Source organism: Barbus barbus (genome assembly GCF_936440315.1).
Source record: "Barbus barbus genome assembly, chromosome: 30".
In the NCBI taxonomy this organism is placed as follows: domain Eukaryota; kingdom Metazoa; phylum Chordata; class Actinopteri; order Cypriniformes; family Cyprinidae; genus Barbus; species Barbus barbus.
The window spans coordinates 2,121,530-2,149,482 of NC_136758.1; the positions used below are offsets into that span (position 1 = coordinate 2,121,530).

Consider the following 27,953-nt stretch of genomic DNA (forward strand, 5'->3'; position numbering starts at 1 on the left):
ATATCTTAATATCTTCATGCCTGAATGCTAAAATGTTAGCATTTTAGACCTGGGCATTAATATAGTTTACATTTTGAGATTTAATATACTGTGTGTATACAATCAATGCACATATCGTGACATAAAACAACAACAACAGGCAGATGAGTGTTGTTTATCATTTTAGGCAACTCTACTCTATGCATGTAAATAAAGTTCATATCTATCTAGAATCATATCTATTACATGCTTATTCACAGACACACATCTCAAGAATGCTCATGTTTGGCAAATTCAGCAGAAAATATCACTTGGCTCTGAGTCTTTGGTGTGCTTACTGTTTGATCTAGTTTACTGACCAAACTAACCTAGCTGGTGTGCTTTTTAAGAGACGTGTGTGCAGTTATTACTATTTTACATGCATCTATTTTTAAAGCATTACCTGATTTTCACTGGCTGCACAGCTTTGTTGGTGTGTTTGTAACTTATATTCTCCTCTAGTATAATCAGGTTCTTCCCCATTATTTTTGTGTCATATGGACACACACTGCATTATATACACTGTGTTTATTTTTGTTCTTTCTCTTAAGATGACAAAAACCTGAGATTTATGGATGTTTTTACTATCTCTCCCCAGACACAACAGGCTCTTTTCTTTGAGTGCATTGTCTGTCAGACTCTCACACCTGAAGCTCTCTCATGTAGTTTGATCCTGAGTTTATCCTGCACTGGTTAAGGTCTCCATGTCCTATGAAGTGCCTCTCGCCTGTGGCCTCCAGCTCTTTCTGCTCTGCTGTCAGACCTAATCGTCCCGTCATAACGCTCAGCCTGACCGCAACTTCACTGGGCTGAAGGACAACTACAGTAACTGGGCGACTGAAACATTTACACAAAATAATGATCATGGAACATTTGTATCCTTGTCATCAGCCTTCAGCTCTTACCACTAGATGGCCCCATTGAGTTTTTTTTTGTGTGTCAGTCCAATCATCTGATCATCTGTTTGCTGTTTTTGCACTCATCAGTTGTTCTGTTGTTCTTCTCTTTTTTTATTGAATTTCTACCGTTTCCTGTATTTGGCACTCTATTCCAGACCCAGTGATCTGTGTGTCACCTTCAAAGAAATTGGCTAGGTTTGGCTGGACAGAATGATTTAACTGTGTGCTATTCTTTACCACAACATGAGTCATTTTCAACCACAGTAAGGAACAACATATCAGGATATAGTAACTCTGCCAGAAATCAGAAATGCTACGAAATGAAATAAAAACCATTTCTTATCATCATCGCTTAAATGACTGCTAACTGAACATTTCAAACTCATATCACAGACTTTGATAAGCCGGCTATTTTTCACTTATATTTTAACTTTCACTAGAAACCAATGTTCAGTGATGCTTTGTACACTCTCACTTAGAACAAACCTGACTGTTATGTTAACCTCTAATTACTTTTGAACCAACCAACATTTAAATCTCTCAATATAAGAAAACCAGCAGATCCTCATCTATGTTCATCGGTCATTTTGACCCAGAATAGATTTTCTTCTTCCGAGAACGCTAGTTAATGCTATCTCATTGGACTGAAACTTACTGACTTTGCTCACACAAGGAATAATAACTTCCCCAAAACAAGACCCAGTTAATGCCAATTCAACATATTTAATCAGTGAAAACATGCCAAACAACACCAACAGAAGCCGACAGGGGTAACACACTGATCAGACCAAACCTGATGAATGTGTCTGCTGACGTTTGTCTGTGTCTGTCGGAGCGATGTGAATTGGCCTTAATAGGTACATGACCGTTGCTATCCTTCATCATGTAATTAATTACACCAAATTAACATGCAAATCAACAGCTCCAAATTTGAAATTAATTTTTAAATTTTTTGAGGAATTGTAATTACAGGGGAAAATAAGACAAAAGACAAAATTGAAATGAAGGACACTTCTCACAACTTGCTTAACATGGGACAAAGCTTCTAATTTCAGGACTGTCCCGCAAAATGCTGGACGGATGGTCACTCTAGGCCCACGTGATCCAGGCCTGGTGAGGAGAGACGGGTCAAACTAAAACATACTTACAGCGATCACCTCTGTCTGAGATTGACTGTTGGCCTTCTGTCGCCGCAGGTCAGATTTTATAAGCGCTGAGAGGCAGAGAGACATAAACTGAAGTTTGAAGTTGTTAAGTGCAATATGCTTTTTAGATTTCACTTACATTTATACATTTGATACATGCTTTAATTCAAGGTTTACACGTCATCAGTTCATGCATTCCCTGGGAATCGAACCCATGACCTTGGTGTTGCATGCACCATTGCTCTAATGTCTGAACTTTCATGGTACGTTCCTACAAAACCCTGCATGTGTGTATGTGCCACTGTGACACAATATGCTGAAGTTATGCTCTATTCATCACATGTGCAGAAGATGAGTGGAGCGATTATCTAGTGGTCATGTGATGAGCTTCTACCTGTCATGATGGAGCCGATGAAGAGGAACACACAGAGGAAGATGTTTCCGGCCAGTGTGCTGAAGTGATCGATGATTTTGCCTTGAATGATGGTGAATGCAATTCCAAACATCTGAATACAACAGAAAGATCCTGAGCATGTATGTCATGTATCATAAACATGCTGTTATCTTTATACACCTCTGCATCTTCTTAAGCACTACTGAAATTATGTTCAACCAACAAACTACACTGAGTTGGAGAAACATAATCATTTGTAGTATAAACAATTTTTTAGTTATCACTTTAGATTAGGGAACACATTTTCACTATTAAGTATTAAGAGTTTTCCCTCAATAAGCTGCAAATGACTGCTTTTTGATAGAAAGTAAGGTAGTTGTTATTTTTAGGTTTGGGATTTCAAAATTGTTGAGTGGTGGCACTGGAATCAACTAATCTATTTTAGTTCAAATTAACAGCTAGTATATCACATGCTAAATATAACTTATGTTTAATGAAAAAATGAAAATATTAAGTTGGTGTATTGATCAACATGCATTATGTCAACAGATGTTTTAATTAAATCAATGCGTTAGAATTTTAGTCATGGAAACAGGTCCCCTGAATGTCTTTTTAGATTTGATTCATCCTCATATCTTAAAGTGCAGAGCAGATACATGACCTGCGCTGAGCAGTTGAGCAGTCCTGATGATGTTCCCTCTGACTCTGGGTACGTGAGCTCCACTGCAAACTCAAAGCCCAGCGGCAGATAACCTGTCATGAAGAACCTGCGGTCAAAGACAGAAGAGACTGAAGAATCAGCCGGCCCAAACTACTGCACTGTATGCATCGATTCTGGAAATATTTCATCAGTTAGCCATTAGCATGCATAAACATAAAAAAACATACATCTAGTTCACTCATGAAACTCTGGATGTTGCAAGCTAATAGGTCTTTTACATGCAATCTGCTATATGCTATATAAATAATCACATTGTTCACTAAATAACACAAGCTGCTTGGCCTCTGCTGATTCTCAATATTTCAGTAGTCAAGTTCAGTGTTGGCTGTATGCTGGACCTGTAGGGCACTAGAGTTCCTCTGAAACCCTCCACCTCCCCCAGCACCACCTGTCTAGATCTGCTACAGGATTTATGTATGCATATCTATGCAGCAGCAGCAGCATATCTTACATACTAACAGCAGCATGTCTGTATACCTATTGGCAGTAGCATATCCATACTGGCTCTGCAGCAGTGTACATAGCAGATCTAGTCTTCCAAGACCTAATACATTAACAACATTGTCATATCAGTTAACATGGTGAAACTATTCCAAAAGTTGTAATGATTGAACTACATTTAGACGATGATCCACAAAATTTATTTATGGTCAGTCTGTGTGGAAATCATGAGGTAAAGATTTGGCTTGCTAGCATGGTTCAGTTAGTTGACGCTGTACCATACTGGGGGCAAAATATCTTTCATAAATTACAATATTTAATTATTAGATATTTGCTCTCTAACAGTGAAATGGACACATGTACACTTTGGTCAGAGTGGAAGAAATGTGATGTAAGCATATACTGTGACAACGCTAAACAGACAAAAACTATTTTCCTTCCAGAATTTAGCATTTTGGTAACACAGTATTTTAATGTGACATATTTAAACTTATTACATGTACTTGCTATTGTGAAAACGGTAAATTATGCAGAATTACAAGCAACTATCCCTAAACCAAACCCTAACCTTATAGTTAATGCATGATGTTAATTAATAATACTCAGTACTTATATGTGTAATTACAGTGTAACAATATTAGGAACATTTGGCAACCACACAGTCTCATAATACTTTTACTATTTTATCATTTCAATGACTAACACACTATTTTGTCAAATGCATTTTTGCATGAAAAGTGCACTTGTGCTATTATTTATTTTAAACTAATGACACTGGTTTTGATATTTTGTTGTCTAGAGTGAAAAAAAAAATCTTAGTGTTTGTGTCTTATTTTGTTGTATTTTGTTTTGTCTTTTACAGTACAACTAACAGTACAACAAGAATCTAAATATTACTAAATAAAGACATTTACTTGAGAAGCAAAATATTAAGTCTTGTTTTCTTAAAAACAATTCAAAATGTTGTGAGTTTATGCTTAAAAACAAGAAAAAATATCTAAAAGTAGTTTAAGAAAAATAAATGTTTTCCTTTTGAATTAAGTTGATTTTGATGACTATGAGATATTTGTTTTTGTCTTAAGCAACTCACTAAATATTGATAAATGTTCCAGACTGTATGCAATTGTGCTTCTCATGTAAATGTATCTTGATTTAAAAATGTTTAGATATTTGTAGTGGAAATCGAAGACAAAAACTAAGTAAGAAAATCTTTTTTTTTCTTCTTTTCTTTTTATCAGTGTGCCTTAAAAGTCACAACACTTCTGTGTCCACTGCAGGTTTTTTGTCACTGCAGCTCTTACCCAAGCGCTCCTGATGTGAGGAACACAACCCACAGATGACCCAAGTTCAGGGTGAAAGCATAGATCACCATCCCCACAAATGACAGCAGATACACTGAGAGCGTCGTCTGCCTGGCAAGACAAAAATTAACAAGTTAAACTGCCTAAATATATGTCATTCACTCTAATAGCAATAGTGTAATTCACAGAACATGTTCGCTTATATTCGCAGAAATATAAGCATGTGTCAAAGAATTATTTATCAATAATTAGGTGTTCTGGTTTTTCCATTTGGCATTTTCTCAAAAAATGTATGTTTCTGATTGCACTCAACAGGTGTCAGCAGTATCAGTGTATCAAAATATATGCACATAAAATCTGTTATGTTCTGTTTTGGTTTCTGTTCCTGTGTGTAGTCTCTGGCTGTATCCGAAATCGCCCCCTATACCCTCAAATAGTGCACTATTTGAGGGGACAGCCATTTTAAGTGGTGTTCGAAAACATAGTGGATGTTCTCGAGTGCACTCATTCAATCCCACAATGCACCGCAAAAACGAGTGTACAAGCGATGTACACTCAACGGCTAGAGAATCCCCAGAATGCACTGAGAGAGTCGCGCGCCCGCGTCTCACCAGAAGATGGCGCCCACCAGCTGAATCATCCATCCATTAATTTTAGAAGCACTCGTCCACGGCGTAATACAACACAGGTACAAAACACTATTAGGGTTTATACATAATTTCCGTGACTGAGTTCTAGATAAATCCTTCAATCTTACTATTGGAGCTGCCCGTACCAAATTATTATTTAACAGGAAGCAAACTATGCAAAAGCGGCAGTCCTTCCGGTGCACTTAGTGTCCGAATTCACTCACTCGTTTTCATTCACTCCTTCAAGTGAACTATATGAGTGGACTAATGTAGGGAATAGTGAATGAGGGTATAGGGGCGATTTCGGATACAGCCTCTATGTCCTTTCCCCCTTGGTTTCTATAGTTACTCATCAGTTGATTGATTATGTTCACCTGTGTTTTTAAGCTCCTTGTTTTCTTGTGTATTTACAGTACATGCCCTCAGTTTCCTAAGTTCCTTGTCTGGTATTGTCTTTGCATGTTGTGTGTAAAGCTGTTAAGTACGTTGTTTCTCACCATTTGTGGATTCTCTCTCTTTGTTGTATTTTGTTAATTAAGTGTTAAGTTTTAACTAGATCCACATCTAATTATCTTTGCCTGATTGCACCATGACAGAGTACTAGACCAAGAAATACAATGGACCTGGCATCTATCCGTCTCTTCCTTCTCACACAGTATGACAGTTTGTTGACTTTACCTGAGCAAAAGTCCGTCATCAAAATGATTTTGTATAATTATTTCTCAGAACTGTCGTATACGATAATGTTACTAAATGAAGTTACAAACGTAGGTTCGGGAGGAGCCTAATCTTTTAGTCCTGTCAATCATCGCTTGCGAGTGTATATATGCAGCAGTCGCTGCTCCGTCCCAGCGAAAATTCTTCCGGCATCTCTCCGCCTCCCCTTCTCCTCCTCCATTTCTTTTCTTTTTCCTTATCCACAGCGTACATACATAGAGGTGGGTTCTTACTCGGAGCTTCAGCTGAGCCGAGGGTTCGAGCCTCCCTTGAGTACAACAAGCCAAGTCCGTTTACCATTATCAAGCAGGACTGATTGGGCAGACAAGCTTGTGAAACTTCAGGCATCTGAGCAAGATAACATGTCAGTGTTTATTGCGTTTGTATACGTGCTTGTTACACATTCTCAGTTTGTTTTGACTTTTAAATTGTACATCCAGCATCCCGTTTTTGTAGTTCCTTTGTAGCCCTTTTGTTTCATTGGTCCCCTTGATTGTATTACCAGGTGTGTCTAGTTTCCTTGTTAGCATCCGTGTGTATGTATATATAGCCCAGTGTTTCAGTCAGTCTTTGTCAGTCATTGCCTTTGGTTGTTGGGAAGCTGTTGCTGGGAGAGACCCACCGGTTAGGTTGGTACGAGTGGCCAGCATCCCCCCAGCCTCAGCGTTCTTAAGCGCCGTGTTTCCAGCATTTCTGAGTCCGGTGGTTTCAGAGGTCCTTCCACCATCTGCAGCTCTCCCAGGAAAAGGCCAATGCCATTCTGAGTGCTTGGTCTGCACACAAGCTGGCACCATCTGCTCCAGATCTTTGCAAGGTGGCGGCATCTGATCCTGATCCTCCAGAGGCAGCACCATTCACTCCAACTCCCTGACTGTTCTGTTATAACCACAGAGGTCGCCTAGAACTCCCTGCCTGTCCTGTCACAGCCATAAAGGCCATCCTTGGGCCCGTTGCCTGTCTTGTCACAGCCACGGAGGGTGTTCTGTGCTGTCAATTTTAGTCCAACCTGTTCCTCTGTGATGGTCTTCTATTGGTCATCTCTAGCTCTGGCTGATCCACCGTGGTAGTCTTCTGTATCATCTGCTTTGCCTTGGTGGTCTTCAGCTCCATCAACTCCACCTTGGTGGACTCCTGCTTCATCTGCTCTGCGGTGGTCCTTAGCTCCATCAGCTCCGTCTTGATGGTCTTTGGTCTTTGGAGGTTCTCAACTCCATCTGCACTGCTATGGTGGTCTGATTCTCCATATCACTTAGTTAAATAGGGATTTTCATCTAAATTGAATATAGGTATTGAATTGAGAACAGCCTCATTCTTCAGGAATGTGTGATGACGTAATGTCAATTTTTATCAAATAAAGAGAAAATCAGTCTAAATTGTAGATTTGTGTTTAGAACATTGTAGTGATCATCTGTGATGAATACTGAAGTGGAAATGTTAAGTTATGGAACACGATTTGTCTCGTCTGAAGAATCCGACAGACCGCTGTGGCACACATCCACACATATTTCTAGGAAAAGCATGTTTTTCTTAATCATAACCAGCCTCAGTAGAAAAACAAAATTCCTGTACATGTAAGTAGGTCTTTTGTGTCTTTAGCTCCCTCTAAATAAACAATGTATTATGAAGCTGTTCAGTACAACCACGCGTAAGAAAACGCCCCACTTCACCGCTGCTGTTGGGATCCGCCGGGGGCAATTCTGACTCAAACGTCTCTGAGCCGATTATAAGCACCAGGATGATGTGTGCTCATTGAACAGGCAGTTTTCAAACCAGCGCTTCACAAGAGATAAGAGAGACCACTACAGTGAAGAGCCTTCATGATGGATATGGAAAGAATGCATTCACTGACAAATATATGAGCAACTGTGTTACATAACAATCACCATCTATTAATATCAGGAGGTGAATGATAACTCTGGAAACAGAGAACACATTTGCTAATCAATATTCTACAAACACAGGAAAGTTTCTACATGAGACCAGTGCTGCTCGTGTCTCAGAGGATATTCAAGTTGCCTTCACTTGTTCAGTTTTAGTGCCGTAATCTGACAGCGTAAAACACGTGTTGTTTAAGCGGGTTATTCATGCTTTCTTTAATTAAACTTGTGCTTTCATTTATAGAAATGGTTTACATTTTAAAAACAAACCAACTTGCCCAGCAACAAGACAAGCACAGCACTGATTTCTATAGTGCACTGATTGGTGTAATGTACAGTTGAGTTGAAAAGACCTTCATAAATCTTCTACCAAGCATTGTGGCTGAGGGAAACCCATAATCCCTTGCTCCTGAATACATTAAATATGTATGGGACTGTGTAAACAGCTGTCATTTAGAGTTAATAGAGGTTTCAGCTCCATTTAATCTTGTTTATGTTGTTCAGTTTAAATATATGTGTTTTTCCATGCAGTGATGGTAATTAGAGGTCTTGGGCCCTTTTCATTTTAAAGGTACATTTACTTCCTACTCTAAAAAAAAAGACATCACTGAACAAACCTATTATTTACATCAAGTTTAAAAATTATACATATAGTTGCCAAATATGTTATGTGTAATGCTGACTTGAGTGTTTGAAGCTATTTAACACAAATAAACAGCAATATGTAAATGGCCATTTTGACTTAAAATGTTTGAAATTAAAGTTAAGTTACATGCTTAAAGTTCAAACTAATTCCCTTTTTAAGTTTAGTCAACTCAATATGTGTATCAGGAATCTGGAAGGAGGACCCAGTTGCAGAGTGAGTGACAAGGGTAATTTTTTTTGATAATTTTCCTATTTAAAACTTGACTCTTTGGTCATTTTTGAGCGAGATGCTAATGGTCTAATCCGATTCAATGATCTATGCTAAGATAAGTTAAAAGTGCTACCGCCAGACCTGGAGATCAGCTGAATGGATTCAAAAACGGTAAAAAAAAAAAAAAAAAAAAGACTCAACTGTTTAACTTGGGGAGTTGGAATTAGCCTATTTCCAAAAAAAAAAAAAGAGTGTTCCTTTAAAGAATAACAAACAAAAATGCAAAACTAAATATCAGGACTAGAAAAACTGAATAAATATTAAAATAAAAACAAAAGGCAAGAACAGACAAAATGCTAACCCAAGGAGCAAGACAAGAACATGGAACTACAAAGGACTGGACAAGGGCACAAGACCAACCAGGCAGGGAGGCAGGGAGACAGGAACACATACTCAGCCACATCCACAGACAGCAACAAAGACAGTAACAGAAGGGGTGAGAATGACGACGAACCGGCAAAGACAAGAGGCCAAGGGGAACTATAAATAGGGAGGAAAGTACATGAGGAACAGGTGAGCACAATCACGTAAATGACTAAACAAGAGGGTGTGGTGAATGAAAACAAGGGGGCAGGACAAGAGGAGCACATGGCCGACATAAACAAAGACAAAGCCATGTGCTCAGGCACAAAACAAACAAAGAAACATTAAACAAAGACATGTGTATGCAGTAACGGTCTTGGCATGAATCTGAGCTTGAGTTCAGTTTAGTGGGTATAATGCAAACTGATGCAAGTTTCTCTTGAAGCCTTCAGTATTATGCAACCCAGGCTCATTGAAAAAAACGTGACTGTGGCACATTTCTACAAGATGATATTACATTGCTTCATGCACGTTTTGCAACATTTCAAAGTGAAATGTCCAGTGAGTGATGCCAAAAGGTTACTTCCCTATCACATATTAAAATAACATAGCAACTAATACTAATAGTGTTAACAAATCAGTCTTGCCATTTTACCTTGTTTCTACAAGTCTTTGAGCTCTTTTATCACAACTCAAGTTTCACGGGTCTCGAGTTCCCGAGCACAGTCACAAGTGCAATGCTGTACCAGGTGAGCTACTGAGCAAGTTTACTACATCGGAAAAGCATAAAAATCATGCAATATGTGGTTTTGAGGTCATAACATAGTAATGTGCAAGGAGCTGTGCAAAAATAAGTCTTTATTAACTGATAATCTGCCTTCGTAATCATAATTTGTGTGAAAAGGAATAAAAATTGTAGGTGTTTTACTGCCTGTAGTGTTCATTTCAACTGGAAACTGAAGTGAATTGTATTTATTGGTATGTTTTGGGAGTTTTGCAAATATCTTGGTAGAGGCATCTTTTTCCAATGAGCCTATGTTGCAGTTTCATTATATTACATTTCTATTGGCCTTCGAGAGCTCAATTGTTTTACTCTGTTATGGGAAAAAAAAAAAAACATTGATTAATTGATTACTGAAAAAATATTTTTTCTTGGCACAAAGCACAAAAATATTGACTCTAAATGATGAGTGTGGTGGACTGATATTTAGACACTTAGACTAAGGCATTTAGATATTTTTGCAGTGCTCTTCAACCCATCATGATCAACCTTGAAACATTTTGAATTTAGTGGGGTTGACAAAATACTTTATCAAAATATTTATTTCAATTACAGTGGGTGATCTTCACACACGGTACACTGTTACAACCAGAATTTACTCTGCTGCTACTCAAATTACAAATACATTAAGTCCAAGCTTACTGTGACAGGACTGACCGTCCATTACAATGATTAATTATTGGTACTCTACAAGGGTGAAAGCATATATTTAGGATTGAGAGTAAAGACCAGAGAGCGTTCTCCATAAACCCATTCTTGAATCAAGGTCAGTGTGAGTAATAAACCCAGTAACCACTGATCTGTCCTGGTAAATCCTCTCACACATGACGAGATTAGGAGAAACAGAGGCTCTGTTATAGAGGAAAGCGCATTACAGGCATTCTGCTGCTCAACATGAGTCAAAGTTAAGAGTTTTAACAATTTACTGTAGGAAAAGTCTTGGGGAGAAAAGTCAGTCTATCAAAGACCGACACTGTAAAAAAAAAAAAAAATGGTGTAGGGTTTAACTTTAAACAATTTTGTCACGGAACAGCGAAGGAAGCGCCGTGAAAAGACGGAGTCAGGGTCTAAGTGCAGGGAAGGCTCTTTTAATAGAAACAAAAAGGCCAACAAGGCAAAAAACAAAACAATATAGGAACGGGATACACCAAAAGGCAACTATAATTACACAATGCCTGTATCCCCTGAGTCGAATAAACACTAACACAATTGCACTCACTTAATTCACCCAGACAGAGCAGCGGGAGTGTGGTGTATAAGTAGTCCCTGATAATGGGAAGTGTGACAGAGCAGCTGGGAGTGTGAAGTGTTTACAGGTGTGTGTAATGTGACAGGTGTATGTAATTACGGGAGATGAGTCCGGAAGGACGGGAGATGGTGGCCTCCTGTGGCGACAGGGAAAAGCGCAGGACACGGACTCATGACATGACCCCTCCTTTAAGGAACGGCTTCCAGACATTCCCCAGCGCCCATCCAGGGGGACGTCAGAGCGGGGGCGGAACAGTGGGATGGGGGGGGACCAGGTCCGTGTTCTGGAGGGGGACCTGGGGCCTGAGGCAGCGCCGGCGGGATGGGGACCCAGTGCACAACCAGCGGCCACCACAGCAGTGTGTGTGGAGCTGCCACCCTGGAGCGGGCAATGGCGGGCTCCACCGCTTCGGGGGGCACATCAGGGTGGGGAACATCAGCGGACACCGCCACCTCGAGGGAACTGTGAGCGGACGCAGCCACTTTGGGAGGCTTGACGCAAGCTCCATAGCCTCGGGGGCAACATCAGTGGACTCTGCCGCTTTGAAAAGACCTGACACGAACTCCGCCGCCCCGGAGGGAGCACCAGAGGACTCAGCCGCTTCGGGCACCGCTGTCTCGGGAGGAACGTGAGCGGGCACCATCGCCTCGGGAGCTCCGTGAGCGAACACCGCTGTCTCGGGAGGAACATGAGCATGCACCATCGCCTCAGGAGCTTCGTGAGCGAACACTGCCGCCTCGGGAGTTTCGTGAGAGAACACCGCAGTCTCGGGAGGAACGTGAGTGGTCACCATCGCCTCGGGAGCTCCGTGAGCGAACACCGCTGTCTCGGGAGGAACCTGAGTGGGCACCATCGCCTCGGGAGCTTCGTGAGCGAACACTGCCGCCTCGGGAGGAATGTGAGCCGACACCGCTGTCTCAGGAGGAACGTGAGCGGTCACCCTCACCTCGGGAGCTTCGTGCTATATTATAACCAAATCTTCTGTCAATTTGGTTTTGCACTTAAACCCCCCCCCCCCCCAAAAAAAACCCATGATCGTAGGCCTCATTGATGTGAGTTTATGCACCTCAATATTTGAGTGAACATTGCCAAAATTATCCCCAAATAATGCTTTTTTTTCTCAAAAAAAAAAAGGTTAGTTTGGCCTTCAATCTGTGAGGCCAGATATCAGAAGTACAAATCCTGTGCTAACTAAACAAAAATTAAAAAGACTAAATCCAGTACTTCGTAATAAAATAGTATAATGATTAATTTATAAGCATTTTTTTGTAGGCCGGTCATTATGTGGGGAAAATAAATTCCAAAAAGTTACAAAAATATAAATTTTTTGGTGATGGGTGGAAGCAAAATAAGTTTTAGTCTGATACTCCAGGTTAAAATGACCAGAATGCTATATAAAATTTAAAATAATATTATTAATAATAAAAAAATGATAAACTTTGCTATCATGATATGCAGAAGATCTCAGGGGGAGATGAAACAATAGAAAATGCATTACTTACTTATAAGTCTTGGTCTTGTCTAGCCAGATTCCACCGATCAGAGAGCCGACCACGCCAGCGATGACAAGAGTCAAGCCAATTCTCCCAGCATTCACCTCTTCACCCTGTGCTTCAGACAATAATGACATCTGAGATATCTTTAATATATCACCCTGTAAGACCATGTTCTCATGCACTTCAGTCCACGGTGTTTAGATAACCCAATACACTGAGTCTGAGCTGAAATTATGTACTAATGTACTGCCAGACAAGCATTTGCTAAGAATGTGATTCAGAGATTCACAGTGAACTTATAGCATGACAGCTGAACAGTTATCATAATCATTGACCATGATATCTACATGGTACTTCAAGGTACTTCTAAAAATGCCATGCTATTACAATGGTACAATTTCCCAAAAAAAAACAAAAAACATGGAAATACTGTGATGCATCATTCCGAGATTCAGCTACTGCTATCCTGTGTCTGTAGAGTGGATGAGGATGATAAGAACTCGAGGTTGTTGACAACAGGACTCACAGGGTAATGCTCTATTATCATCCTGTTCAACAGAGTGGAAACAGCATAGAAACATCCCACGTTCAGTCCTGGGAAACACAAACACAGGGAGAATCGTGCTGTCAAATAAATATGAATCAAAGGATTCAAACTGGGTAAAATGACTAATTGATAGTTAGAAAAGGTGTAGATTACTAAGGGCAAAATGCTGGTTGGTTTTAGCAGCCCAACTGGGAGACCTGTTTGAAAACAGACATAATTTTTGTGATTCTAATTTTGGCGAATCTAGTGTCACAAAATTGACACTTCAGTTTTAAAGACAAAGTAACATTTCAATAGTGAAAGTGGACCATGTTAAGAAAGCACAAATTTAATTTCATTTTTTGGGACAGTCCTGTACATTTTACATGCATCAAAGAACTTACGCAGTTACGCAGCGTAAGGGACTAATTACGCAGATTTCTTTAGAATTTAAGTAGGTAGATTTCTGTAAAATTGGAGCACCAATCATGCATAAAGTTTCACACATCCTGCACAACTTATATATTTTGTCTAAATTGATTTTGCATTCAGTATAAGCAGCATCCAACCAGAGTCAAATATTAGGAACAAAAACCATACTTTTTGTGCAGGTCGTGGTTATTTTAGTTAACTAAAACTATTTAAAATATTCATTTAGTTTAACTTTACGTACTTAAAGAGCTAAAACTAAACCTGAAATAACACTATATAAACACATAACTATTAAAAAATGACAAATACACACAATAAAATGACTAAAACGTTAACTAAAATGAAAACAGAAAATATAAAAACAAAAACTAAATCAAGCTATTAATGAAAACTCTAAAAGTATCTCAAAGATACAAAAAATAACACTGGTGCAGGTGGAGTTTTGTGGCAGATGGAGGCTGATATCATATATGATACAGCAAACAGCTAAACATTTCAGAAACTGGATGGAAATCAGAAGCTAAACGCTCATAAACTTTGACATCAGTTTTTAAAATCTGACAATAACATTTCTCTGTAGGACAGTCACTCTGAATATGTGTACAGGCCTCAACTCTATGTGAATTCAGCACCTGTATGATGTTTTCTGTTTGTTTGTGTTTTACCCTTTATTATAAGTCCATGTTGGTACAGTGTAATTACACAAATAATTACTGAATAATATTAATTAACTACATGCAATTATGGTTAGGCTTAGTTATTGGTCTATCCGAATATACCAATATCCTCTCTAAAAGGTTAGGTCCTATAACTAACAAGCAAGAAATTTGTGAGTCATTTTTGACCCAACACTGAAATTTGCTAAAAAAAAAAATCAGCATTCTTTCAGCTGTCAGAGAGTCACAGTCACCGCCCTCCAACTGTAATCACCAGATCACAGTCATCTGAGTTCTAATCACCCGCACCTGCAGTCCCTCATCAGCACTCCTATAAATACCACTCTCTCTCTGACACTCATCGAACAGTAACCTGACTCCGTATGCACTTACCTGTGTTTACTTACCTTAAAGATTTCCCCGCGATTCTCCAGCGTAGATTCCAGGAACCCAGTTTCTCCAGCGATTCTCCAGCGTCGACTCTAGCTCTCCTGAGCCTACGGTCTCCTCACCCCTGTGAATGAGACAGATATCAGTTCTCACCAAGACATTCGGAATTGGGCTAAGTATCAAGATACTCACCTGCTCATCACTCTCCTCACAAACTGCTTTACCTGTCAATAAACCATACTGTTGTTTCCGCCTCTGTTTGTGACAGAAGACTGGACCACACGGATACCCCTATGAATCCCCGGCTTTCATCCCTGGCAGAAATCCTGGAGAAGCTGGTCAACACTCTCCGTGCCTACCAGCACCTACCCCTCTACCATCTGCCTTGGCCAGTCCCATGGCTTTACCAGCTGCCTATGAAGGTGATTCGGCTGGATGTGGCGGCTTTTTTCTACAACTCGCCTTGTACATTGAAATGCAGCCACAAAAATTTCCCACCGAGCGCTCCAAGGTAGCCTTTTTGATCTCACTACCGGAGCGCTCTCTGTGGTGGACCAGTTACTGCGCCTGCGTCAAGGCACTTCCTCTACCCACGAGTACATGGTACAGTTCCACACTCTGGCGGCAGCTAGCAGTTTGAACGAGGCAGCTCTTCTCAGTGCTTATCGGCAGGGATTAGATACCAGCATCCGCGTCCAGATGGCGCTATATGACGACGCCATTGGGTTGGAGAGTTTTATGAATCTCCCAACACTTATCAGCCTGCCACCCCATTGAAGCCGCTCACCAGCCTGTCTCACCCGCCAATGGTTCCCCAGTATCAGAACCCATGCAAGTTGACACGGCTCGTCTTTCCAACCGTAAACGTGCCCGCCGAATGGCAGCTGGACTGTGCCTCTACTGTGCTTCTCCCGACCACTTCATCAAATCCTGCCCCGTTAGACCTCCATGTCCAACGGTGGGTACTCTCCAGATTGACCCTGTCATTTCCAAGCTTTCTGTCCTGACTGTACTACTGCTCACCCCAGTCCACTCCGTTACAGCCTCTGCTCTGGTCGACTCAGTCTCCTCGCACAACTTCATCTCCCAAGACCTCTTAAGTCGTCTTCACCTGCCCCGTCAACGGCATGCCCGGGAGCGCCGAGTCGAGACAATCCGCTTGGACATGGGTATGTGAAGTTTGAGTCTCCTCCAATGAAACTCTGGATCGGCAACTTGTATGAGGAGGAGATCAAGTTTCTGGTACTGGAGGAATACACCGTAGATCTTATCCTGGGGAGCTCCTGGCTCATACTCCATTCACCAGAAATCAGATGGGAGTCAAGTGAGGTAATTCGCTGGAGCAAATTTTGTCACCAATACTGTCTCCAAGAAATTCCTCGTCCCCCACTCAAGTCACCCGCTGCTCAGGTCGCCTACACGCGGGTTGAGAGTCCCGAGTCCGGCGCGACCCCCTCCATCCCATCTGATATCAGGGCGTTCCAGGATGTCTTCAGCAAGCAGGCAGCCACCCAGTTACCTCCTCATCGGCCATGGGACTGTGCAAACGATCTGCTGCCTGGATACAAACTCCCCAAGGGTAGAGTATATCTGCTGTCCATCCCGGAGTGCAAGGCTATGGAGGAGTACATCAAGGAGGCTCTTAGTCAAGGTTACATCTGACCATCCAGCTCACCAGCGGCATCAAGTTCCTTCTTCATGGGTAAGAAGGACGGGGGCTTTAGGCCCTGTATTGATTACGGAGCGCTGAATTCCCAGACTGTCAAGCTCCCATATCCACTTCCCTTGGTCCCTGCCGCTCTAGAGAAACTCCGTGGGGCCCGCATCTTCTCTACGCTGGACCTGCGAAGTGCGTATAACCTCATTCGAATCCAGGAAGGCGATGAATGGAAGACGGCATTCATTACTCCTTCTGGCCACTATGAGTACCTCATGATGCCGTATGGCCTTGCCAATGCCCTCTCCGTCTTCCAGGAATTCATGAACGAGGTGTTCAGGGAGTTCCTTCGCCACTTTGTGATAGTCTATATTGACGACATCCTCATCTACTCCTGGAACAAGGCCGACCATCGCCACCACGTGAAGCAGGTCCTCCAGAAACTCTGTCAGTTCCATCTGTATCTGAAGCTAGAGAAATGCGAGTTCCATCGCCCCACCGTGCAGTTCCTCGGCTACATCATCGGTCAAGAAGGTATCCAGATGGACCAAGGGAAGGTGACAGCAGTCGTGGAATTGCCAACCCCCCAGTCAGTTAAGGAGCTTCAGAGATTCCTGGGATTCGCCAACTTTTATTGCCGTTTTATTAAGGATTTCAGTCTGCTTGCACCCCCGCTTACCACCCTGCTCTGCGGGAAGCCCAAGTCCCTGTCCTGGAATCCCAGCGCCCATGAAGCATTCGAGAAACACAAAAACGCGTTCAGCACGGCCCCATCCTTCGCCATCCTAATCTAAGTGGACACCTCCACCGCGGGAGTCGGGGCCGTGCTGTCCCAGCAGTTTGGTGAGCCTCCTAGCCTCCAGCCTTGCGCTTACTATTCAAGGAAACTAACCCCAGCGGTGCAAAATTACGACATCGGAAACAGGGAACTGTTGGCCATCAAGCTGGCCCTGGAGGAGTGGCAGCATTGGCTGGAGGGAGCTAATTATCCTTTCAAAGTCATCACAGATCACAATAATCTCCAATATACTCCAATATACATCTCCAATGTAGTGCAAGAGTCAATTCGATGGAAGGGCGACCTCTGGCGGCTATCGGGTGGAAGACCACAGACCGGATTCGCGACACATGGCACTTTAGCCTATATGGGGGTTTAAATATCTATATGGGGGGTTTAAATATGCTGACTATAAAGGCAACTCATTTAAATGGAGCAGAGCCATTAAGCGAGCATGTGTTCATGGTTTTTATTTTAATCTATCACTACCTTGGACTCTTTAAATAACAAAGAAAATGATTACAAGAAAATTATAAGTTAACACAGAGGATACTACTATTAGATAATAAAATTACAATACTGAAGACATACTGTGCTAAACATGCAAAGGTAGAATGTGCTTTAAGTTAATAAGTATATGAATAAGAATTAGTGGTGTGTACCATAGCTAATGAGGAGGAGGATGAAGGGCTTGTTGCAGAAAAGTCTTGTGATTGAAGCCAGGTACGAGTTCTGTGTGGTGGGCATGTGTCTGAGCGCCACCTGAGCCAGAGACGGAGGGATTTCAGGCTTTTCCTGAAAAACTGAATGGCACATTCAAAAACTTGATTACCACAAAAGAAACTGAAAAACACAACTCTAAACAGTAATTGATTAAACCAGAAATGGACATTATGTCAATTAACATGAGCCTGTTTACAAAATGATTGCAATCAAGGATATCATCATAGGGCAAAGCATTGAGCGTTGTTCATGAAACATGAGCAGTTAATTGCTTGTAAACACCACTTATATAAATTATTGCAGTCAGACATAAAATTGGATTTATTGAATGATTTCCACAGAAATTGGTTCTGCTTGTGTTTTCTACAAGAAGTCAAAACCAAATCATATAATCCATTTCCATATATTTCACTACTTCGGTAATGACACAAATATCTTTGTAAAAGCAAATCTCAAAACGGATCTAAAATATCTAAGAATTATAGCAACAGATTCAGAGAACCAAACATGCAGAAATTAAAAAATAAACAAGTAAATGCAATAACAAGAGAATTAAAGAATAAATGATGAAGCAGTCAAATACCTACTACTGTATGTATGTATGTATGTATTTATTTAAGCAGGTTTTGCCATTCATAATCAAGCTGATGACATGAGTGCATGAATTAAAGACCTATGAGTATCGTGGTGCACTCACGTTTTTAAGAGCAGAGGAGGTTTTATTAACAGATTTTACATGCTGATTAAAAACATTGTCACTACAAATTTTCATTTATGCTGCTGGAGTGGATGTTCTTACCAAACACGACCAGCAGAAAGATGAGGCTGGCCACAGCGGCTGTGATGTAGAACATGATGCCGATGTGTTGAGCCAGTTCATTCATGTCATCCAAGTTGGGCACAAGAATCGGTGGGATCAAGAAACCAATCGCAATGCCAAGCTGAAGGGGAAAGACATAAAGATTCAACTGCAGCATATTCTCAGTTTCACTGACCTAAAACTCACATGAAAGTGAAAAATAAAAAGTGATTGTCCGGTTTTGTGCAACTTCCAGGATAAACAGCACAGGTCATTTCCTGAATAATTTTGAAGAACACGGGATAACTTTTCATAACTTTTCTAACCAGTTCACAACATGCATATGCACATTAATTTGTTCTTAGCCTTGCTCTCACATTAATGAATTTGGAGGATTCTAAATGAGCGACTGTATGCCCAAGGTTAGTCACTTGCATAAAACACACCCAAATATCTCCATTTCCTTTAATGCAGACCCAGATTACAGCCTCTTAATAGCTAGCTGTGCATATGTGTATATCTGTGTTATAATACAGAGATACCTCACAGATCCAGCAATAATGCAGCTTTTCTTACTCGTTCAATGTTTATGATGAAATATATTTGAGATAGAACTACTATGTTTAAAATATAATCTTGTCACAAAGAGTATTTTTGTTATTTTGTTCCTGTTTTAAGTTTAGAATAAATTTTAGAACAGAGGTTATTTGTGAAATCGTTTGTATGCAGAAGTCTTTTTTAACAATGAAAGTTTGCAAGGTTAACAGCATCCAATCTTCGCTCAAGGCAATTAGCAAGTAAACTAATTCACATGCAGAACTAAATATTCTGATTTGCAGTATAAGTTGCATTGTGTTCCAGACTTTATCCAAATTCAGCAGAATACTGCACTGGTAACTACAGGCACACATTTTTCTAAACGATCCACATAAGCTCAGCTGAAACAGGACCACTGATGAAGGTCCTCAGAGTGATGATGAGAAATACGATTTCTGCTATTTACTATTGTGCCACGGGATCACAGGGGTCATATTTCATTTCAGAGCTGGTTATTGGGAAATCTGTCTTAGGATATAGTCTAACATCTCAGCGCTGAAACTAATAGCCGCGTCTTCACTCCCATCCATAAGCTGAGTGTGCTGTGCTGCCATTCATCATGTGAGTGATTTGTAATTATGTCATTTATATGATATCCCCAACCAGTTCATAGCAAACTACAATCATACACACCCCGTGTTGTGCGTTGTTGTGTGTTTATCATATTGGGGTCTGACTGCTTTCTGAATGACATCACAGCCAATAACATGTAACAAGAATTCATGAAATTTCTAATGGAGAAGGTTGGCATTACATTTGAATTAATGCATTTGGCAGATGCATGTGTTTATCTGAAGCAACCTACATTGCATTCAATAGCAGATCTATATATTTCTATCGGTCCATGCATTTCCTAATTGACAATGATGGTTTTGAATATGCTTCTCTCAATACACGATTTCTTCCTACAAACATGTTTGAAATGTGAAAAAGTGAAGTTGGTGCACTGGTCCCACTTTATATTAAGTGGCCTAAACTACTATGTACTTACATCAAAAAAATAAGTACAATGTACTTATTGTGGTCATACTGTATTGCAAAACACTATTTCTGCTATTGAGGTGGGATATGGGTAAGATTAGGGGCAGGTTTGGTGGTATGGGTAGGTTTAAGGGTGGGTTAAGGTGTAAGGGATGGGTCAACAGTGTAATTATAAAGGTAATTACAGAAATTACAGATGTAATTACACATAATAAAAAAAAAAACATGTATGTACACAATAAGTGCATTGTACCAAATGATTAATTTAAATGTAAGTACATAGTACTTAAGGCCACCTAATATAAAGTGGGACCGGTGCACTTTATAAGCAAACTCAGAGCAACAGGAAAGGTTGATGTTGCTATTAAACTTGTTGAAATTATAGACTTCAAAATCATACAAAACACAGCCAAAACACAAGCGCAGTAACTCATTAAAAAATATATGAATGAACCAAAAGTACTACTGTGTATGCTTTTGGGAAACTGTGCTGTTTATAAACTTGTTCAGTCCTGCTGTTACAACATGGGTAAGGGTGAAATTGGCATTTGTTTGTGGCATGTATAAAACGATGGTTTGTGAAAAGAGAATGCAGTAAAAAGTCAATTTGATGAAACTAGATTAATTAAGAACCTTGGCTGTATCTACTTTATAACAGTATATAGTAGTATTATTTGAGGATGATTTATTTTAAGAAATAATCTATTCTTTGTCCTGCTCAGTGTTTGTGTGACCACATGACTTTTGTTTGGTTCTGTGCCCTTTGCTCTCGTCCAGGCCCCGCCCCTAGTCTTTGAAATTTCATTGCTAGATTATGTTTTATAAATATGTTATTATTCGGATTTGTTAGCACATTTACAGCTGTTATAAAAAAAGCCTATTTGTTTTAACAACCAGCCATAAAACGTTTAGATATACCACTGCATCACTACAATAGTAAACAGCTTTCACGTGATGTGTGTAAAATTAAAATATGGCACCAGCATTACTTTCCATAATACAAGTTAAATTATATTAATATAGGCCTATGCCAGGGCTGTGCCATTTCTGTCATAAAGGAAGATCACAACCCTGCTGACAAACCCGCTTAAACTGGTCTAAGCTAGTTTAATGACCAGGCTGGATTAGCTGGATGGCCAGCTGGTCTCAGACAGCACCCAAAACCCCTCTAAAACCAGAACAGACCAGCCTGTAATACAGAGCCTGAGAAAAGATCATGATTAATGTACTTGGTATTAGTCAAAGTGATCACACAGCAGTTCAAAAAGTGGTAAATTGTCTCAAAGTATATCTTCGAGTAGAATATTTCTGTGCTGCAGTCCTTCAGGTCAGATGAGTGGAGAGATCACACGCGTTGATATCCATCTTATCTGGTCTCAACCTCAAAGCACCACGATATAGATGATGCTAATAGTGTTTCCCCAACATCATTGTTTCTATATTTACAGTAATTTAGCATGACTTTATCAGGGTTAATCATGGTGTCACGGTTCATGAATTCACTGGTTTCTTCATGTCTTGTGTATTGTTGTTCTCTGTGTGTGTGTGTGTGTGTGTGTGAGTGGGCGTGACCGCTCACTCCAGTCATCAGCGTGCCAGCTGATCTCAATTCCCGCTCCAGCTGCTGCCAATCTACTCACCTATAAAGTCTCACCACACTTTCCTCTCCTTGTCAGATCGTTGTTTGATGTCCTCCAAGTGTGTCCTGCGTTCGTCTGTTTCCTGGTTCCTGGTCGTTGTCTCGTCTTCATGGTTCGTCTCTCTTGGATTTACACCGTCACTGGATCACCAACATCACTCGTCACCTACACGCTGTCCGTCGAAGTACCTGTGCCACCTGCCCACCCGAGAGACTGTACTGTTTGTCCGAAGCTGACTCTAATAAACCTTTGTTGCACTGCATCTTTGCTTCCTCCTTTATCATGTCATTACAGAACGATCTGACCACCATGGAAGCAGCAAGTGCCGACTCTTCCTTTTTGGAGGAGTTCATTAGAGTCAGCGTCTCTCGGATGGATGCCCTGGAGAAGAGCTTGAAGGAGTCAGGACAGGCTCTTCGAGCTCTTGTGGCGCAGGTGTCCGAGCTCACCCAGCAAGTTCAACATCGGCAAGTTCCCGCTGCGCCACCCACACCACCAGCTCTCCTCATACCATCAAACTATGTCTCCCAGTCAGAGCCCCGCCTACCAGCGCCGGAACTTTACAACGGTGAGCCGAACTTTTGCCGTGCCTTTCTGACTCGCTGTGCTATGCATTTCTCCCTGCAGCCCAGAACTTTTGCCAGCGAGCAGACAAGGGTGGCGTTCGTGCTCACGCTGCTGACTGGGAGAGCAGCACTATGGGGAACAGCGGTGTGGGAGAACCAGGATCCATGCTGTGCCTCGTTTCAGACACTCTCCGCCGAGATGAAGAGAGTGTTTGACCGCGCGGTTGCTGGGAGAGAAGCCGCGCGGATTCTGGCGGATCTCAGGCAGGGGGAGAGATCCGTCTCTGATTACTCGATCGAGTTCAGGACCTTGGCGGCAGAGTGTCAGTGGAACGAGGAGGCGCAGTGGGATATGTTCCTGCATGGACTGGCTGATCGCGTCCAGAATGAGATCTATGCCCTGGACCTACCCCCCACACTTAATGGGCTTGTCGATCTGGCGTTGCGGGTAGACTCCCGACTCTCTCGAGTCGAGCGGCGGAGGTTACCCGCTCAGCTTCCAGGGGAGACGTCTACACCACGAGCCAGCAACAGGGACGCGGTCAGCCCCGTCTACGATCACGAGCCCATGCAGGTCGGGCGAGCTCGGCTTTCCCGGGAGGAGAAGGAGAGGCGGAGATCCCAGGGCTTGTGCCTGTACTGTGGCACGGCAGGACATTTCGCCTGCAACTGTCCAGTAAAAGGGGCAAGCCCGGCAGTAAGTCTGAGGCTACTGTCGGGTGGGATCTCCGCTGAGAAGACCTCATCGACATCTACACTCCTCCCGGTAAGACTACGATGGTCAGCCCACACTCAGGACTGTCACGCACTGCTGGATTCTGGGGCTGAGGGTAATTTCATGGACTCTGCTTTTGCACATAGGACTCAAGTTCCCCTTCTACCCCTCACACAGACCATCGCAGTTCACGCTCTCAATGGCCAAGCCCTTCCCATCATTTCCTTCACCACCGGACCCGTCACACTCATTGTATCTGGCAACCACTCTGAAACCATCTCCTTCTACATTCTGGACTCCCCCCTCGCACCCATTGTTTTAGGTCACCCCTGGCTCACCAAGCACAACCCCAGGATCGATTGGCAGCAGAGAACAGTATCGGAGTGGAGCAGTAAATGTTATGAGTCTTGTCTTGTGTCTGCTTGTCCGTCTGTTTCTGTTTCTACGTTTCAGGAGGAGGCAGTGGATTGGTCAAACGTGCCCACGGAGTATCACGACCTGAAGGAGGTGTTCAGTAAGTCTCGTGCTGCTTCTCTCCCTCCGCATCGTCCCTATGACTGTGCTATAGAGTTACTGCCAGGTACGTCTCCGCCTAAGGGCAAGTTATATTCACTTTCTGTTCCAGAGAGAGAGGCTATGGAGAAATATATTTCTGATTCTCTAGCAGCGGGGTTCATCCGTCCCTCCTCTTCTCCAGCGGGGGCGGGGTTCTTTTTTGTGGGGAAGAAGGACGGGTCCCTGCGACCTTGTATTGACTACCGGGGGCTGAACAACATCACGGTAAAGAATACGTATCCTTTGCCGCTGATGTCCTCAGCCTTCGAGAGGTTGCAGGGAGCGTCAATCTTCACTAAACTGGACTTACGTAACGCTTATCATTTGGTCCGCATTAGGAGGGGGGATGAATGGAAGACTGCCTTTAACACCCCCAGGGGGCACTTTGAATACTTGGTCATGCCTTTCGGGCTGTCCAACTCCCCGGCAGTCTTCCAGGCACTCGTCAACGACGTGCTGCGAGACATGGTCGATCAATTCATATATGTTTACCTGGATGACATATTGATTTTTTCTTCTTCTCTCCAGGAGCACGTGCAGCACGTTCGACGAGTGCTTCAGAGGCTGTTAGAGAATGGGCTTTTTGTCAAGGCGGAGAAATGCGCTTTTCATGCACAGTCTGTCCCTTTCCTAGGGTACATTGTGTCGTCTGAGGGAGTGCGTATGGATCCTGAGAAGGTTAAGGCTGTGGTGGATTGGCCAAGTCCAGATTCCCGTAAGGCCCTACAGAGGTTTCTGGGGTTCGCCAATTTCTACCGGCGGTTCATTCGCAATTTCAGCCAACTAGCCTCGCCTCTGACCGCCTTGACCTCCCCCAGAACCACGTTCAGGTGGTCTAGCGCAGCTGAGGCTGCGTTTGCCAAACTGAAAGGCCGCTTTGTTTCAGCCCCCATCTTAGTTACCCCTGATCCATCACGTCAGTTCGTGGTGGAGGTCGACGCGTCAGAGGTGGGGGTAGGTGCAGTGCTATCCCAGCGTTCTCCTGCAGACGACAGAATGCATCCGTGCGCGTTTCTTTCTCATCGTTTATCCCCCGCCGAAAGTAATTATGACATTGGTAACCGAGAGTTGTTGGCAGTCAAGTTAGCATTGGAGGAATGGCGTCACTGGTTAGAAGGGTCGGGGATACCTTTTATCGTGTGGACCGATCATAAGAATTTGGAATACATTAGAACTGCTAAAAGATTGAACTCCAGGCAGGCTCGGTGGGCACTTTTTTTCGGACGTTTTGACTTTACTCTCTCGTATCGCCCGGGTTCCAAGAACATCAAACCCGATTCTTTATCACGTATTTTTGACCGTTCCGATCGCCCGTCTACTCCCGAGTGCATTTTTCCAGAGACCCTAATTGTCTCCACACTCACATGGGAGGTCGAATCGAAGGTCAAGACGGCCTTACAAGGGGTAACGCCTCCGGTCGGTTGCCCACCGAACCGGTTATTTGTGCCAGAGGGATTACGGTCCAACGTCATTCAGTGGGGGCATTGTTCCAATGTGGCTTGTCATCCAGGAGTCAGTCGCACTACATCTTTAGTCAAGCAACGATTTTGGTGGCCACTTATGGCTCGCGATGTTCACAGTTTTGTTTTGGCTTGCTCAGTTTGTGCCACTGGTAAGACTTCCAATAGACCTCCAGATGGGCTCCTTCAACCGCTGCCGATCCCTTCGAGACCCTGGTCCCATATCGCTCTAGATTTTGTCACCGCCCTCCCACCCTCTCAGGGTAACACGGTAGTTTTGACCGTGGTGGACCGGTTCTCGAAGGCGGCCCATTTTATTCCCTTGCCCAAATTACCCTCAGCCAAGGAGACAGCGGTTACAGTCGTTAACCACGTCTTTCGGTTACATGGCCTCCCGACGGACGTGGTTTCCGACAGAGGACCCCAATTCGTGTCCAAATTTTGGCAAGAGTTTTGTAGATTACTGGGTACTACTGTTAGCCTGTCCTCAGGGTTTCATCCCCAGAGCAATGGTCAAACTGAGAGAGCCAACCAGGATTTGGAGAGAACGTTGCGATGTCTGGTCTCCAAGAATCCTTCCTCATGGAGCCAACAACTGTCAATGGTGGAGTACGCCCACAATTCGTTACCAGTGTCATCCACGGGCCTATCTCCGTTTGAATGTAGTATAGGTTACCAGCCACCAATTTTTCCTAAACTGGAATCCGAAGTCGCGGTTCCGTCCGCTCACGCCTTTGTCCAGAGGTGTCACCGCACTTGGACTAGAGCCCGTGAGACTCTACTCCAGGTGGGAGCGCGCACCAAGGCTAAAGCCGATCGCCACCGGTCTAAGCCTCCGGTTTACGTCGTAGGTCAAAAAGTGTGGCTTTCTACCAAGAACATTCCTCTCCGCTCCGTTTCTAATAAGCTTGCTCCGAAATTCATTGGCCCGTTCTCTGTCACCAAGATCATTAGCCCGGTGGCAGTCCGCCTCAATCTTCCTCCAGTGTACAGGAGAATTCATCCCGTGTTCCATGTATCCAAAATCAAACCCGTCTTTTATGCCCGTATTAATCCGCCAGCCCCGGTTCCCCCACCGCCGCGACTCGTAGAAGGGGAACCTGCTTATTCGGTTAATCGTATTCTGGACTCAAGGCGGAGGGGACGCGGATTTCAGTACTTGGTGGACTGGGAAGGTTACGGTCCGGAGGAGAGAAGTTGGGTGCCTGCTAGAGACATTCTGGATCACTCCCTTATTGATGATTACAATCAACAGGTAAGGGAGTCTGGGAACACCAGGAGGCGTTCCTAGGAGGGAGGGTACTGTCACGGTTCATGAATTCACTGGTTTCTTCATGTCTCGTGTATTGTTGTTCTCTGTGTGTGTGTGTGTGTGTGTGTGTGTGTGTGAGTGGGCGTGACCGCTCACTCCAGTCATCAGCGTGCCAGCTGATCTCAATTCCCGCTCCAGCTGCTGCCAATCTACTCACCTATAAAGTCTCACCACACTTTCCTCTCCTTGTCAGATCGTTGTTTGATGTCCTCCAAGTGTGTCCTGCGTTCGTCTGTTTCCTGGTTCCTGGTCGTTGTCTCGTCTTCATGGTTCGTCTCTCTTGGATTTACACCGTCACTGGATCACCAACATCACTCGTCACCTACACGCTGTCCGTCGAAGTACCTGTGCCACCTGCCCACCCGAGAGACTGTACTGTTTGTCCGAAGCTGACTCTAATAAACCTTTGTTGCACTGCATCTTTGCTTCCTCCTTTATCATGTCATTACACATGGGGTGTATGGCCTACTAATTACATTTATATAGGCCAATCAAAGGCACCACAAGGAGCTGCTAGAGAAAACAATAAACTTCCACATGCAAAATGTTCAGTGTTAAAGTGAAATTTAAAGTCCAACACTTTTCACTGATTAAAAATAATTTCACTGAAAAATGTGCATAGGTTTTAATAATTTTAAGAGTAATCTACAGGGTACAGATATTCATTTTCAATCACATTCAAACACATATGTTTTTAGAACACAAAAAATTGAACGCTAGAACGCATTACTACGGAGCCCGGCACGTCACCTGTAGGAGAAAAAACCAAAACAATCCGTCACCTCAGTTTATAAACCGTGCTCACGAATTCTTAAACTGTTCTCTCGGTTTAGCAAATTGTGCCCACGGATTAATAAACCATACCCACAAATTCATAATCCGTGCGCACGCTTTAGAAGAACAGTAAACTAGGTAGTCTACGTGTTAATGTATTGTAGCGTATTATTGTTTTATTGCATATTATTATGTGGAATAGTAGGCCTACAGCAAATTGTGGAATACGAAGTGGAATACGACGATTTAATAAGAAAGATGTGAGTCAAAATCTTGTTTAATTTGTGATAATCTTAGAATTTGATTATTATTGTATAATAAACCTGGCATTGTGACTGACTTTGGAGTCATTTGTTCCACTTTTGTAAGTCATTTTGGATAAAAGCTTCTTCTAAATGCATAAGTAGCCTAACCTAAATGTATGGGCCATTCCACCGAATGGGTGCCATTTCTGTCCCCAGGAAATTATAGGTACAAACATGCATAACAATTAACTATAAAAAAT

The 27,953-nt window shown here is 42.6% G+C and overlaps 1 protein-coding gene across 1 annotated transcript in view; it reads right to left on the reverse strand.

The window, feature by feature from the left end:
- LOC306850105 (choline/ethanolamine transporter flvcr2a-like) overlaps positions 1-27,953 on the reverse strand; it is a 43,505-nt gene that overhangs the window by 5,988 nt on the left and 9,564 nt on the right. Inside the window, exons 2-9 of the mRNA XM_079385548.1 lie at positions 18,849-18,990; positions 17,989-18,129; positions 13,414-13,481; positions 12,894-12,997; positions 4,920-5,030; positions 3,118-3,223; positions 2,457-2,568; positions 2,066-2,130 (exon numbers count right to left, since the gene is read on the reverse strand). Of these exons, the coding sequence (XP_079241674.1) occupies positions 2,066-2,130; positions 2,457-2,568; positions 3,118-3,223; positions 4,920-5,030; positions 12,894-12,997; positions 13,414-13,481; positions 17,989-18,129; positions 18,849-18,990 (849 nt within the window). The remainder of the gene's footprint in view (positions 1-2,065; positions 2,131-2,456; positions 2,569-3,117; positions 3,224-4,919; positions 5,031-12,893; positions 12,998-13,413; positions 13,482-17,988; positions 18,130-18,848; positions 18,991-27,953) is intronic.